The 15,927-nt window shown below is 43.9% G+C and overlaps 1 protein-coding gene across 1 annotated transcript in view; it reads left to right on the top strand.

The window, feature by feature from the left end:
* COLEC12 (collectin subfamily member 12) overlaps window positions 1-15,927 on the top strand; it is a 141,897-nt gene that overhangs the window by 10,911 nt on the left and 115,059 nt on the right. Inside the window, exon 2 of the mRNA XM_074944525.1 lies at window positions 4,537-4,587. Within this exon, the coding sequence (XP_074800626.1) occupies window positions 4,537-4,587 (51 nt within the window). The remainder of the gene's footprint in view (window positions 1-4,536; window positions 4,588-15,927) is intronic.

The following is a 15,927-nucleotide window of genomic DNA, read 5'->3' as shown; positions in this document are numbered from 1 at the left end:
GACTTATACAGTCCATCTAGTGTTCTGGGGAAGGAGGTGGGATTTTCAGCAAACAAGCATAGCTAATTAACTGTATATCACCCATAAACTTATTTGATTCTTCAGCACTTTCATTGTATGTAAGTTTTCCTCAGAAAAACTGTATAAATGACATCTTCTCGTTCAACATAACCATTCTTTTTATATAATCAGACCTGAATTTGCCTACATTAATTACAAAATATATTTTTTTCACTACTTTTAACTTATATTGGCACTGCAGAGCCAAGACTCAGAAGAAAGGGGGAGAGACCTTCTGTTTCTTCTTATGCATCAATAAATGACTTGTTTGCTAACTTTCAATTGGTTATATCTGTGCACAGCTATCAGTGAAGGCTCAATTAAATTAGCTTCAAAAATGATGGGGTGTAAATTAGCAGTTACCACTGAAGAGAAAGGTCTTGGTGTCCTGGATAGTTCTCTGAAAACATCTGCTCAGTGTATAGTGGCAGTCAAAAAAGTTAACAGAATGTTAGAAATCATTTGGAAAGGGATAGATAAGTCAGAATATATCATAATACCACCATATAAATCAATGGCATGCCAACACCTTGAATACTGCCTGCAGTTCTGGTTGCCCCATCTCCAAAGAGGTAGATTAGCATTGGAAAAGTTAGAGAAAAGGGCAACAGAGTGGGACTGTTCAGTTTAGACAAGAGATGACTAAGGGGAGATATGACAGAAGTCTATAAAATCATGAATAGCGTAGAGAAAGTGAATCAGGAAGTGTTATTTACTCCTTCACATAATTCAAGAACCAGGCATCACCCAATGAAATTAATAGACGGTAGGTTTAAAACAAACAAAATGGAGTATTTCTTCACATAGTGCACAGTTAGCTTTTAGAAGTTGTTGCTAAAGGATGTAGTGAAGGCAAAAAGTATAAATGGATTCAAAAAAGAATTAGATAAGTTCATGGAGCATAGGTCCATCAATGGCTAATAGCCAAGATGGTCGGGGATGCAATCCCGTGCTCTAGTTGTCCCTAAACCTGTGACTGCCAGAAGCTGGGGCTGGATGACAGGGGATGGATCACTCGATAATTGCCCTGTTCTTTTCATTCCCTATAAAGCATCCGGCACTGGCCATTGTTGGAAGACAGGATACTGGGACAGATGGACCATTGGTCTGACCCAGGATGGTGATTCTTATATTCTTATCTGATATGTGAGAAGAGGAAAAATCTATTTTCACTCTCAGATCTCTACTGAGTTTGCAGGATTAGCTGTTCTAAACTCCTTCCTCCTATCTTTACACTTGTAAACTGAACACATCTGATGCTGAAATTATTGAGACAGTAAACATGGAACTCCACAATGCCATATTTTAGTCACAGAGCAGAACTGAACTTCAAACATAGCTATATGTATTTTGTTGTAGCTAATAAATATCAGTTGAATGGAATTTTGCTCATTTGTACCAGGGATAAATTTTGCCTTTCAACTGGAACTGCAATGGGAAAATGGGAAAATTACAACCAATAAGCAGATCAGCAGTAATGTGGTAAAAGGGTCTGAAAGGAATGCAGACAGATGTGTTTACAGCTGAATAGGGCAGTTATGCATTAACGTGCCACCTAGGCTTTCCTCTGACCCACGTTTCATAAAAGGAGCACAATAACAATTTTCCACATAAAGAATATATTTTTGACATTTAGTTCCTTTAGAGAAATTAATGCCTTTTCTGTTGGAAGTATGAACATTCCTCACCCCTGGGTCCTTTTTGGATCTGATTCATGTGTCTTTCTAGGAGACCTATTTTATTTATTTATTTATTTTAAAAAAGAAAGAAAAAGAAAATACATTTAATTCCATTAATCATTCCAGATATAGTAAATCTGAAACAGTGAGTCCCCTCTCTGAGTGGCATTTTCAGCCCTGTCCAACCAGTCTATTTAAATTATTTATCATTGTATTAATTATCTTAAGTTTTACCTTCCGGGGCAGACAGAGGCTTTTAGTCTGTCACTTCTAAGCATCTGTTTTTTTCCCCCCAAGAGTTCTCTGAGAGCCTAATTCAACACCTATCAAGATCTCTTCCCAGTGAGGAGTCAGAGATGATGATCCTAGCAACAGCACTTAGAAGGGATTTGAGGGAGACACTGTTGTGGCATTGAGGCCAGAGAAGGGGAGATTACAGTAGTCAAGGGGCAAGATGATCAGGGCTTGCACAAGACTTTGGCAGAGAGGAATGATGGGATGTTAGAGATGTTTCGGAAGAAGAGGCAAGATTTAGACATGTTTTGGCTGTGTGGGTCAAAGTGGAAGGCCAAGCCAAACATGAAGTCAAGATTGTAGTCTTGAGTTACCAGGCATGTCGTTGTGTTGTCCACCATGATAGAGAAATGGGGAGAGAAATGAGTTCAGTCTTGAACTGAAGCCTGAGTTATGCAGCTCTTTCTTGCACACCAGACTGGCATTTTATCCAAAGCTCTGTGTAGTGAATGAGTACAGTGGGGTGTGTGAGAAAGCTGAATGTTGACTGATTTGTGATCACTTTGATTTATTAGCATTTGCCATGATATGATTGGCCTCTTTGTTGGGTAGAGTTTTCAAAGTGTACATTTTGGAATTTGGCAGGCTTCAGGAGAGTTTAGGGAAGTGGTTTCTTGTTGCCTTAAAAAGTCTTTTAGGAAGCTGCCGCAAGTACTTGGATTCCGTACAAACGCATCCAACTCAGGATCCAATTCAGGGTATAGGCAGCTGTGTGATGTAAGGTGAAGAGTTAGGATAGGAGGTTTTGAGCTGTCCTGTCAGAGTACCAGCTGTGTGAATGTTAAAGTCCTGCAAGGTGATAAATTCCAGTGAACATCATCACCATGTCAGGCAACATCTCCATCAGCTCCCCTGGGAGCCTTTGATGTTTGGGAGCTAATAGATTAGTAGTATGCCTTGGTTAGTCTTGTCTCTGGGCAAGAGTAAGTGGATGCCCTCAAAGGATTTTGATTTGTGTGTGCTTTTCCTGATCTTGAGCCTGAATGGGAAATTAATGACTATGCTCCATCTCCAGATTTGTCCTCTCTAGGTCTGGCTGTGTAGTGAATAACATATCCTGGGTGGGGTGGGGATGGGAGAGCCAGGTGAGGTAGCAGTTGGCTACCATGTCAGCCAGCCAGATTTCTGTGATGCAGACCTGGCTGGTTGACTCATCGGCGATGAGACTGAATAGTGAATGGCCTATTGAATGCAGATTTTGCACTGAATCTCATAAGGCTGAGGGCCCACTGATTGTTTGAGGCCTGTATAACATATCTATTTTGTGATTGCATCTGACTGACTGAAGCTTTCTGGTAACCTTCTGTCCAGGTACTGGCCGGTATTCCTGTTTACTTCTTTCTATTATGGCTTGTCTTGGGAAAGCTGTAGGTGGGGGGTTAGCGTACTTGGTAGTGATGGCATTCTCTGTGTGTCGCATGCCTAGAGAGTGGTGTCAGTCTCCTAGGGGACTGATTTAAGGTGAGCTCTTGGTGAAGATTTGTAATTGCTCCAGATGCCCTACGTGTGACAGGAATGTTTATACCCCGTCTAAGCACACTGCCAATGTTAATGTGGGAAGGGGTGAAACACTGCTCCAGAACAGTGGAAAATAGGGCTGCAAATGGGAAGGGCCATGCTGGAGGTGGGAGAAAGGGCAGAACTGGTGGAGAGATGTTATATACTTTTCTTTTTTTAAAGTACTGATATTTCTTGTTTGTGCTGGTCATAATCCTTTCCTTTGTGCTGTTACTGGCAGGAGGAAGTGGGGAGAGAGATGAAATTAATGACAAGCTAAGGCCTGAATACCAACCTCTTACCCCCTGTGCCCAAGTCAAGATGAAAAGGACTAAATACTCTTATTTCTGCTAACTCTTTGAACTTGACCAACGTGTCAGTTCTGTTGCCCATGTCTGAATGGGGTTTATCTCTTCAAGTAAATTTAGTGTTCATGAAAGGTGATGGATTGACAGCCCTAGCAACTGAAGCCTTCTCTTTATTCACAGGAAAAGCACAGCACAGGCAAGCAGTAATGCAAGCTCGCCCAAAAGACCTTTCTAATGTGCCTCTGCCCTGACCTGGAGGGGGCTCCCCTGTACAGGTTAAAAGGTGGTTCAGTCTCTGTGCCTACTTATTCCTTTGCCTTGCTGAGACTGCTCACAAAGATGCACTAAGTGCCAGTTGTGATGAGGAATTTGTCTGCTAAAATCTGTACTAAGACCAGCAATCAATTTAATAAAAGTCCCTGAACAGCCATCAGATGATGATAACTTATCAATTGGATTTCTGCTGGTGACTCAGAGAAAAAAGTATCCAAGTATCATGCAGTAGCCAAAGATTGGGGTGGAAGATTAATAGTGGAAAGAGGAAAGTTTGAGATATTTTCATATAAAAGCAAGCAGTAATATTGATAAAACCAATTAACCTTTCAAATACAATTTTCAGTAACCTTTTGTGTATACTCAAACTTCTGTGCCTTCATAGCTAATTTTAGTACTAAATCTGTGCATCTGTCTTTCTGTAGACGACTTTGCAGAAGAGGAGGAGGTGCAGTCCTTCGGTTACAAGAGGTTTGGTAAGTAGCAACAGATCTCTCACTTTGCTCTTTCTTATTACTCACATGAAGTCAAACAGGTCTTACAAAACCCCTTACTGGTAGCCATAGGTGCTACAAACTAGGGGGTGCAACAGCACCCCTAGTTTTGAAGTGGTTTCCATCACATACAGGGATTGCAGTTTGGTTCAGTGGCTCTCAGCACCTCCACTATAAAAAAAATGTTCCAGCACCTCTGCTGGTAGCAGTAAGACAAAGTATGGGAACAAGCTCATCACGGGGCTGATGCAGATGTGCAAAGGAAATATACAATATAGGACCAGAAACAGGTGTTATGTTTACGCCTGGTAAACATCTTTGGTAAGTATATCCTTCAGAAACAGTCCTGAGCTAACTGTCCAGAGTTACTTAAGTAAATATATATTTTCTTTCTGTGATGTTAGCTGTTTTATTGTTTACTTGTTTACATAACTGTTTCATATGAAGTTTGCCTTCTAGCAGAAATGAATATCTGCTGGCAGTTAAGAAAAAGGTACAGTATCATACATCATGGATTTCTCCTTGTCAATTATACTTTCCTTAGGCCTGTAAATGACTAGCTTACTTTTCAGGAATAGGACAATGGGAACTATTATGGACTCTTGGAAGACATGGTGACAATTTAGCCAGAAACCCCTCCCTCCATCCCCTGCATTTCTCACAAAAAACCAAATGCCATGAGGACAAGACAGAAATAAAGGTACATGGAGCGTGCTCATTCAAAGTTTAAAAACAAGTCTTAATAACAATTTCTCATCACCACCTTATCGTTTACTTCTGATGTAATGTGGTACAACTTGATATTTTATGAATTGCTACTTAAACAACAATGCTGTTGAGTGTTCTTTTATTAACCTAACAATATCAGTTGTCTCACTTTGATCTTTGATCTTTGTTCATTATAAATGACTGTTGTATGGCACTGATCCCCAGTGCACACAACTCTGAATGAGTGCTAGTAATCACTGAGACTGTTCCCTATTCTCAAGGGAGTTTTTCCCTCCTTGGCAACAACCTTTGGAGGCATTCCATAGCCACCCAAGGGCAAGAGCAATCAGACTCCACGCTCTGGTTGCCGTTGGGATCACAGGAATGATAGTGTCAGAACACTGAGCCCACTGAATCTAAATGCATGGAAAGCTCTGTCCAAGATGACTGATAGTGAGATTTCTTAAGGGACACATATAAAGATGCCTTGCTGTTTGGAAGCTGTCAGAAGGAAGAAAAAGCACAAGCGACTGTCTAAAAACTCACCTTATTTCCCTCTCTCTTACCTCAAGCAAATGATGATGGGGAGGTGTGGAGCAGGAAGGGTCCACTCTTCACTCATCCCCACAATATGGAGCAAGAGCCCCTTCATTGCCCCTGGTTAACACGGGTGGAAAAGGATAACTGAATTAAAAACAAATTTATTTATTTATTTATTTGATTCCTACTGCCTCAAAAGGAGTGGAGGAGAGGAACATATGTAGCATAAGGAACTGCAATATTTGGGAGGTGGGGATTTTATTTGCATCACCTCTTCTTCCCTGGAGCTCCTCCACAGATCCCTGCTGTTGAGCTTTTTTGGAGAGGTCAGCTCACCATAGGGCCAGCATCTGAGGCTTGGGAAGTTCATAAGGCTGCACATTTTATTTATTTATTTTATTTTCGCTGGATCAGACCCTGGAATAGCAGAGGATTCTTGAGAAACTGTGAGAGAGTGTAACCACACTTCTCTCACCTCTAATGAAAAAGGCAGTAATTCAAAATGAAATATAAAAGCAGTTGCTCTCTGGGTTGCATGTTTGCTATGCAGTGCTCATCAGTGTGGTTTTGCAATGAATGACTAAATGTTTTAGTGTGAAGTTATCCTGTCTGTGTAACAACCCACTTGTGTGACAAAACAGGTATTAACCGGTTTCCTTTTTTTCCCCTTTACCCTGGATGGTGTGCCACTAACAAAATTATTCATTTCTTCTCTTAAAAATGTCATAAAGCTCATCTGAATATTTCCAGAACAGCTTTTATTACTGCTCATGGAGAAAGGGGGAAGCAGGATGGTATTAGTAGTAGGAAGACATTTCTCATGCTCTTGTTCTGTGTGGAACGCGAGAGAGAGATTAGTTCCATTTCTAGAAAATAGCCTTAACCTCTCCTTAATCAAAACAAAATTCCAGCGCTTTTTCTCAAAAAGAAAAGGAGGACTTGTGGCACTTTAGAGACTAACAAATTTATTTGAGCATGAGCTTTCGTGAGCTACAGCTCGCTTCGCGAAAGCTTATGCTCAAATAAATTGGTTAGTCTCTAAGGTGCCACAAGTATTCCTTTTCTTTTTGCGCATACAGACTAACACGGCTGCTACTCTGAGAGCTTTTTCTACTCTCTTCAGTATTTGAAATAACCCCTTCAACCAGTCTTTGTTTTGGAAGAGTCAGATATAAAAAAGGGCCAGGAAGCTTCTTTGTGCATACCCAGTATTCACATTGCAGTAGGAATTTTATAAATCTATAATATCCTGTTCAAAAATCCATTCTCAGCCGTCCATATTATTTTTTGGGTACAAATCGTCAAAAAGAGTTGCCAAAATTGACTTCACACAGTTTGTGCACGCCCATTTGTACATGCCCTCTTTGTATGTGCCAGCAGTTGTTTGTACAACTATCTGTCTTCAGTGTACAAACACATGTACACATACTACTCTGGGGGGGGAGCATTATGGGCCAAAAACTAAAAATTAGGTGCACAATAATTAAAAATTCTGCAGATTTTATTTGTCAAAATAACACTACATAATCACACCAGTTTCAATTATTTTGGTAATTTATTTAAAAATACCTGTCAGCAAGTATGTCTGTAAGAATACACACACACACAATTTCCCCCAAGAATAGAGAGTTAAAGAAACTCCTTGACAACTCAGTTCCTGTTTCTCTGCCCCCACCCCCAGAGCCCAACTGGGGGGCCCAGACACCCACAGTGCTCCCCTGAGCCGAGTCACGGGGCCCCCCTGGCCCAGATACCCACACACCGTCCCCTGAGCCCAAGTGCGAGGTCCCCCAGCCCAGATATCCCTCACCTCTTCCCCCATGAGTCCAGCTGTGGCCCCCGCATCCCAGTCACCTGGATCCCTCCCTCCCTCCCCCCACCCAGAACCCAGGAAGTCAGAGGGAAAAACAGCCTGATGCTTGGTTCCAGGCTTGCATGGAGTTTCCTTAGGGCAGGGATGGCCAACCTGTGGCTTCGGAGCCGCATGCGGCTCTTCAGAGGTTAATATGCAGCTCCTTACCTAGCTACTGATTCCAGAGCTGGAGCTATAGATGCTAACTTTCCAGTGTGTTGGGGGTGCTCGCTGCTCAACCCCCTACTCTGCCCCAAGCCCTGCCCCCCATTCCATCCCTTCCCTCAAGGCCCCTGCCCCTTCCCCTGAGTCTGCCATGCCCTCACTCCCCTCACCCCCAATGGCCTCCTGTGCATGTGAAACAGCTGATTGGGGGAAGGAGGGAGTAGGCCCTGATTGTTGGGCTGCCAGGAGACACTGGCAGCTGGGGCGTGGATGGGGGGCTGATGTATTACCGTGGCTCTTTGGCATGTACATTGGTAAATTCTGGCTCCTTCTCAGGCTCAGGTTGGCCATCCCTGCCTTAGGGTGACCAGGTGTCTGGTTTTTGACTGGAACACCTGGTCTGACCGGGCCGTTGACTGTTCAGTTGGTGGCACCATGCAGTGGGGCTGGCAGGCTCCCGGATAGCAGCTGGCATGTCCCCTCTCCAGCTCCTATGTGTAGGGGCAGCCAGGGGGCTCCACATGCTGCCCCCATCCCAAGTACCGCCCCTAAGGTTCTCATTAGCCGGCAACCACAGCCAATGGGAGCTGCAGGGGTGGCGCCTGCGGATGAGGCAGCACGCAGAGTCGCCCGGCCACGCCTCTGCATAGGAGCTGGATGGGGGACATGCTGCTGCTTCTGGGAGCTGCTTGAGGTAAGCGCTGCCTGGAGCCTGCACCCCTGACTCCCTCCAGGGCCCCAACCCCCACCCCAGCCCTGGACACTGTAACTTACCATAGCTGCACAGGTGTGGACCAGTAGATTAAGCACCTGACTGGGAATCAGGAAGTCCAGGAACTCCTGGCTGTGATATTTATTCCCTCTTTGGTCAAGTCTGTGCCTCAGTTTCCCCATCTGTAAAATTGGGGATAATAGGCATTTTCTTACCTTTCGGGGTGTCATGAGGATTAGGTATTTATGAAGGTCTTTCAGGAGGAAAAGCACCGTACAAGTACTAAGTCTTTTTTGTTATTTATGTGTTATGTGGATGTTGAGAGTGCGTATGCCAGGCTGTTCAATAAAATCCTACTGCTACTGACTTACATCCTCCACTAGAATGTGTTTGATACAATAAGGAGCACTATAGCATTGATCCTCCATGAGTCCTTAATATAAGAGCTATTATTTTACTCTGAAATACTGTGAATAGTACATAGCTGTGATATTAGTTCTTCGTTTTTCTGAGTGTGGCAGGTATTGCCTCAGTAGCAGAACTGCTGTTGATTTCAATTGCCATTGACCCCACCTTTTTGGGAGGAGGTGGGGTTTGTTTGTCCTTTCTGGAACATAAAATGTTTTGAAAAGTGAGAGAGAGCCAGAACACTGTTGATTTCATGAAAAACACTGGTAGAAGCTTAGTGTATTTAAAGGCTTACAGTGAGTAATTGCTGGCAGCTGGGAACAGTTGTTGGTCAGTGTTTGGCAAGCAAAGTTTTGACCAAACTGCTTCTCAAGAGTTCAGCAAAAGGGAGTATTATAAGTGACATTGGGTTTTGGTTGTTGTTGCCATTAGTTCATTCTGCAAACAGAACAGATCTGTAAAGTTGTAAATGGATGAGGGGAAGGGAGACTAATAAACCTTGTTACTCTCTGCACTCAATTTCATTGATGTTCAGTGGAGGAGGAAGACATCCCGGGGGAAACCTTGTGTTTTGGGGAAAAGCCTTTCAAAAATAGACTAAACACTGCCCCACCCTACCAACATAGACACACACCACTTCCCCTGAGTCTTTCTCTTCCGCCCTCTCTTGTAAACTAATTTTAAATAATTTATGTTGTTACCAGTCTTTTCAATTGGCAAAACATTAGCTAACTATATTAAGCCACAAACATGTTAAACAACAACCAGGGCATTCTCTGGCCTACTTCAAGATACTAAAAAAATTGTGTATATTTTTCTTCTTTGTTTTTAAGCAAAGAACAAGTTGTTGTAGGGAGGTTGAGGAAAGGTCCTTCTTCAACCGAGTGTTGGTTGAGGCTGTTTACTTCCTTTCAATGATTGCTGCAGATGTGCAAGAAAACTGCCAGGAGTGAGCTATCTACTGACTCAGCTTTCCATTGCTTTTGACTACTGTGGTGAGAGTGTACATAAGAAACCTACTTTGTCACCATTGCTGCTTCTGTCAGTCACAGTGTGCAGCTACTTTTGAAGTCATCTAATCCATATATCAGATGGGGGAAGGAGACCAAAGCCCTGAGGTAAGTGGGATACCAGGAGAAAGCACGAGCAGGAGCGCGCAAGAGGGGAGGGCTCCTGCCTCATACTGAGAAAGAGGGACGATCAGCAAGTTATCTCAAGTGCCTATACACAAATGCAAGAAGCCTGGGAAACAAGCAGGGAGAACTGGAAGTCCTGGCACAGTCAAGGAATTATGATGTGATTGGAATAACAGAGACTTGGTGGGATAACTCACATGACTGGAGTACTGTCGTGGATGGATATAAACTGTTCAGGAAGGACAGGCAGGGCAGAAAAGGTGGAGGAGTTGCACTGTATGTAAGGGAGCAGTATGACTGCTCAGAGCTCTGGTGTGAAACTGCAGAAAAACCTAAGAGTCTCTGGATTAAGTTTAGAAGTGTGAGCAACAAGGGTGATGTCGTGGTGGGAGTCTGCTGTAGACCACCAGACCAGGCGGATGAGGTGGACGAGGCTTTCTTCCGGCAACTCACGGAAGTTACTAGATCGCAGGCCCTGGTTCTCATGGGAGACTTCAATCACCCTGATATCTGCTGGGAGAGCAATACAGTGGTGCACAGACAATCCAGGAAGTTTTTGGAAAGTGTAGCGGACAATTTTCTGGTGCAAGTGCTGGAGGAACCAACTAGGGGCAGAGCTCTTCTTGACCTGCTGCTCACAAACCGGGAAGAATTAGTAGGGGAAGCAAAAGTGAATGGGAACCTGGGAGGCAGCGACCATGAGATGGTTGAGTTCAGGATCCTGACACAAGGAAGAAAGGAGAGCAGCAGAATATGGACCCTGGACTTCAGAAAAGCAGACTTTGACTCCCTCAGGGAACTGATGGGCAGGATCCCCTGGGAGAATAACATGAGGGGGAAAGGAGTCCAGGAGAGCTGGCTGTATTTTAAAGAATCCTTATTGAGGTTACAGGAACAAACCATCCCGATGTGTAGAAAGAATAGTAAATATGGCAGGCGACCAGCTTGGCTTAACAGTGAAATCCTTGCTGATCGTAAACACAAAAAAAAAGCTTACAAGAAGTGGAAGATTGGACAAATAACCAGGGAAGAGTATAAAATTATTGCTCGGGCATACAGGAGTGAATCAGGAAGGCCAAATCACACCTGGAGTTGCAGCTAGCAAGAGATGTTAAGAGTAACAAGAAGGGTTTCTTCAGGTGTGTTAGCAACAAGAAGAAAGTCAAGGAAAGTGTGGGCCCCTTAGTGAATGAGGGAGGCAACCTAGTGACAGAGGATGTGGAAAAAGCTAATGTACTCAATGCTTTTTTTGCCTCTGTCTTCACGAACAAGGTCAGCTCCCAGACTACTGCACTGGGCAGCACAGCATGGGGAGGAGGTGACCAGCCCTCTGTGGAGAAAGAAGTGGTTCGGGACTATTTAGAAAAGCTGGACGAGCACAAGTCCATGGGGCCGGATGCACTGCATCCGAGAGTTCTAAAGGAGTTGGCAGATGTGACTGCAGAGCCACTGGCCATTATCTTCGAAAACTCATGGCGATCAGGGGAAGTCCCGGACGACTGGAAAAAGGCTAATGTAGTGCCCATCTTTAAAAAAGGGAAGAAGGAGGATCCTGGGAACTACAGGCCAGTCAGCCTCACCTCAGTCCCTGGAAAAATCATGGAGGAGGTCCTCAAGGAATCAATTCTGAAGCACTTAGAGGAGAGGAAAGTGATCAGGAACAGTCAGCATGGATTCACCAAGGGCAAGTCTTGCCTGACTAATCTAATTGCCTTCTATGATGAGATAACTGGCTCTGTGGATGAGGGAAAAGCAGTGGACGTGTTGTTCCTTGACTTTAGCAAAGCTTTTGACACGGTCTCCCACAGTATTCTTGCCAGCAAGTTAAAGAAGTATGGGCTGGATGAATGGACTATAAGGTGGATAGAAAGTTGGCTAGATTGTCGGGCTCAACAGGTAGTGATCAATGGCTCCATGTCTAGTTGGAAGCCGGTATCAAGTGGAGTGCCCCAAGGGTCGGTCCTTGGGCCGGTTTTGTTCAATATCTTCATAAATGATCTGGAGAATGGTGTGGATTGCACCCTCAGCAAGTTTGCAGATGACACTAAACTGGGAGGAGAGGTAGATACGCTGGAGGGTAGGGATAGGATACAGAGGGACCTAGACAAATTAGAGGATTGGGCCAAAAGAAATCTGATGAGGTTCAACAAGGGCAAGTGCAGAGTCCTGCACTTAGGACGGAAGAATCCCATGCACCGCTACAGACTAGAGACCAAATGGCTAGGCAGCAGTTCTTCAGAAAAGGACCTAGGGGTTACAGTGGACAAGAAGCTGGATAGGAGTCAACAGTGTGCCATTGTTGCCAAGAAGGCCAATGGCATTTTGGGATGTATAAGTAGGGGCATTGCCAGCAGATCGAGGGACATGATCGTTCCCCTCTATTCGACATTGGTGAGGCCTCATCTGGAGTACTGTGTCCAGTTTTGGGCCCCACACTACAAGAAGGATGTGGAAAAATTGGAAAATGTCCAGCGGAGGGCAACAAAAATGATTAGGGGACTGGAACACATGCCTTATGAGGAGAGGCTGAGGGAACTGGGATTGTTTAGTCTGCAGAAGAGAAGACTGAGGGGGGATTTGATAGCTGCTTTCAACTACCTGAAAGGGGGTTCCAAAGAGGATGGCTCTAGACTGTTCTCAGTGGTAGCAGATGACAGAACAAGGAATAATGGTCTCAAGCTGTAGTGGGGGAGGTTTAGGTTGGATATTAGGAAAAACTTTTTCACTAGGAGGGTGGTGAAACACTGGAATGTGTTACCTAGGGAGGTGGTGGAATCTCCTTCCTTAGAAGTTTTTTTAAGGTCAGGCTTGACAAAGCCCTGGCTGGGATGATTTAGTTGGGGATTGGCATTCTTTGAGCAGGGGGTTGGACTAGATGACCTCCTGAGGTCCCTTCCAACCCTGGTATTCTATGATCAAGCTACTGCTCTCTCCATTGTTTTCCTCTAGAAAACTACCATCAACATTAACCCTATCCTGTCAGAATTTCAGGAATTTTCATCTTTTCCTTTAGGAACAGAGTGGATGAATGAAATTTGGAGGCCATTCTTTCAGAGGCACACATCTGACAATCTCTCTAGTTCAGGGGTGTGCTTGGGGGGGGGCAAGCAGGGGCATAGGCCCCCCCAATCAGTGTGGGCACAAACTCCTCCAGATTGGGCACAGGGAGAGTGAGCTCCACTGCCCGCAGGGGGAGGAAGGGTGGGGAGCCAGCTTAGGGTTGCCAATTTTCGTTGGATGGATCCCTGGAGATTTCAGCACGTGGCATAATATTAAATTAAAGATTAATCTTTAATTCCTGGAGACTCCAGGACAATCCTGGAGGGTTGGAAACCCTAAGCCAGCTCCTCTGGCCACAGGGAAGGGGGACTGGTGGGGACAGGGGAGAGCCAGCTCCTCTGGCTGTGGGAGGCAGAGAAAGTGCCCCTCCAAAAGCAGCCAAATTTTTATTCCTGTGCATGTCCCTGCTTTAGTTAGTAATTTATTGTAAAAGATAACTTCTACAGTCAACGGTCCTGTTTTGTTTTCTTAGAAACTGTGAACAGAAAATCAAGAATTGGAACAAAGAAATGGGAGAATGAATAAAAAAGAAATTAATATGCAATATAATGTGTACTCATGTTCCAGTTCAGCCTCATGCAGCAAACCCAGGCAAGCTCCTATATGTCCTTAAAGTGACACTTAAGTGGCACAAAGGAATTTATACAGAACCCTCTGCAGAAGTGAATTTCACTCCTCTGTGTGTGTGTGTGTGTGTGTGTGTGTGTGTGTGTATACACACACACAAAACCTACTCTCTTATAATATTAGGTGTCACTTTTAACAAGAACAGGTGAACATTTTCAGCTAGAGAGAGAATTTTTTAAGATGGTAGTGTCATTTTAGATTAGTTTCTTTAATTTTGATTTAAAAAGAAGTAATTCAGCATCTCTGAACTCCACTGTAAGCTAATTTCACAGGTTTTGAGTTTACTTGCCAAAGGCTTGTTTAATATATGGGGAAAATAACTCACATGAGGAGTTATAGTATAAACTGTTTTTCTTTTTAGCTTTTTTTTTGTTTATAAAGTTAACAACATTTATTCAAACAAACATGTCTAACAACTCTGAGATCATACTGGCAAATCTTACACCACAAAGAAAAGTGTTGATTTCAGTTGAACACAAAGTTAAAATTTTGGAAGGGATATTAAACCTCATGCTTCATGGATTAAAGCAATGTCTAACTATTACATACCAGGATGAGGACCAAGTGGGGAGAAGAATATCCCACATCTGCCTACACCTTCCTCACCGCACCTGCTGCTGGCCACTGGCAGCATTAGGATTCTGGACTAAGTGTACCCCAGGTGTGACCCAGTATGTATGGCAATTCCTGTGTTTGTGTTCACAGTACACACCACTTCAGGGTGACAGATGTGGGGAAGAGAATTTTAATTTAACGTGTTTGAGAAATTATAAAATATATAATGCTCAGATTGCATGTACAAAATCCAATACAAAGTTATACCCTATACAGTTTATTCCATGCTGTTGGGTAATTCAAAACAAGGATGATGGACTTATCATTCTTTGTTATGGAACCCGTGGCAAAGTTTTTGGAGACAGAAGAAATTGGAATGAATGATGACATGAAAAATCTGAAATCATGCTGATAACAGAAGCCCAAAGATGGAGCTAACATTATAGAATAAGGAGGAGGACCATGTAAGTCTATCCCCTTGTGTTGAATTAACAGTCCTGCCATCTGCATCTGAAAAGTTGCAAGAAGGGTCTGACTGGTTTCCCCCCTGCCTCCGGGGTGCCACCTAATGTACTGGGGTTCCACTGAGCCCGCCCATTCACCAGCCTGGGCCCCCTCCCTCTGTCCTGCTGTGTGCGCACGCGCACATGCACACACACACATGCACGCACACACATGCACGCACACACACTCCCCCTCCCCCCAGCTGCAGAATGACACTGATACTGAAATCAGTGCTGCATGGGAAGGCTTTCAGCTAAGGAATTGCCCAGCACTCAAGTGCACACGCCCTCTGGAGTGTAAACTCAAAATTATATTGTCTTGCACTGCACAGAAATCTATGTAGCATAAGCTCATGAAATCCACCCCCTCCCTCAATGTGGAGGAAGATATGCACAGCTTCCCCCCAGTTGTGAATTACACAAACTGGTTTTTGGAATAAACAAAAAACAAGTTTAACAACTACAAAAGGTAGGTTTTAAGTGATTATAAGGGCTAGCAAACAGAACAAAGCAGGTTACTGAGCAAATAAAACAAATGCAAACTAGGTTCAATATACTAAAGAAACTGGCTACAAATAGTAATTTCTCATCCTAAATGTTGTTTTAAACAAATTGTAGAATTTCTTTGTGGCCAGACAGCTCTTGCTTGCAGCTTAAAACTCCAGGTATATCCTTCACGGGCCAGACCATTCCCAGCCTAGGTTCAGTACTCTCCCCCAGACCCACCCCGTTTCCCGTTTGTCTTTGTTTCTTAGATGTTTTTGGCAGTCATCTTGGGTGGGAATTCAGTGAGGAACAAACCAAGATTACTCCCCAGCCATAAATAGGATTTACATATGGCGGGAATCCTTTGTTTCCCAGTTTGACCCCCCACTCCCTCTTAATTGAAAAACACTAGATGTCCAAGATGGTGTCCAGTACCAGGTGACATGATTACCTGACCCTGAAGTGTCAAAGCAGCATCCCAGGAAACTTCTCCGGAAGCAGGGAGATTAGCATCTTCAAAGTCCTATCGTTCTCCCTAATGGTCCATTCCAGGCTGATTGCATTCTGTCT

The sequence above is a fragment of the Natator depressus genome, chromosome 2 (genome assembly GCF_965152275.1).
Source record: "Natator depressus isolate rNatDep1 chromosome 2, rNatDep2.hap1, whole genome shotgun sequence".
NCBI classification, from domain to species: Eukaryota; Metazoa; Chordata; order Testudines; family Cheloniidae; genus Natator; species Natator depressus.
Note: the sequence above shows the minus strand (reverse complement) of the source record. Positions and strands in the feature narration are given on the sequence as shown.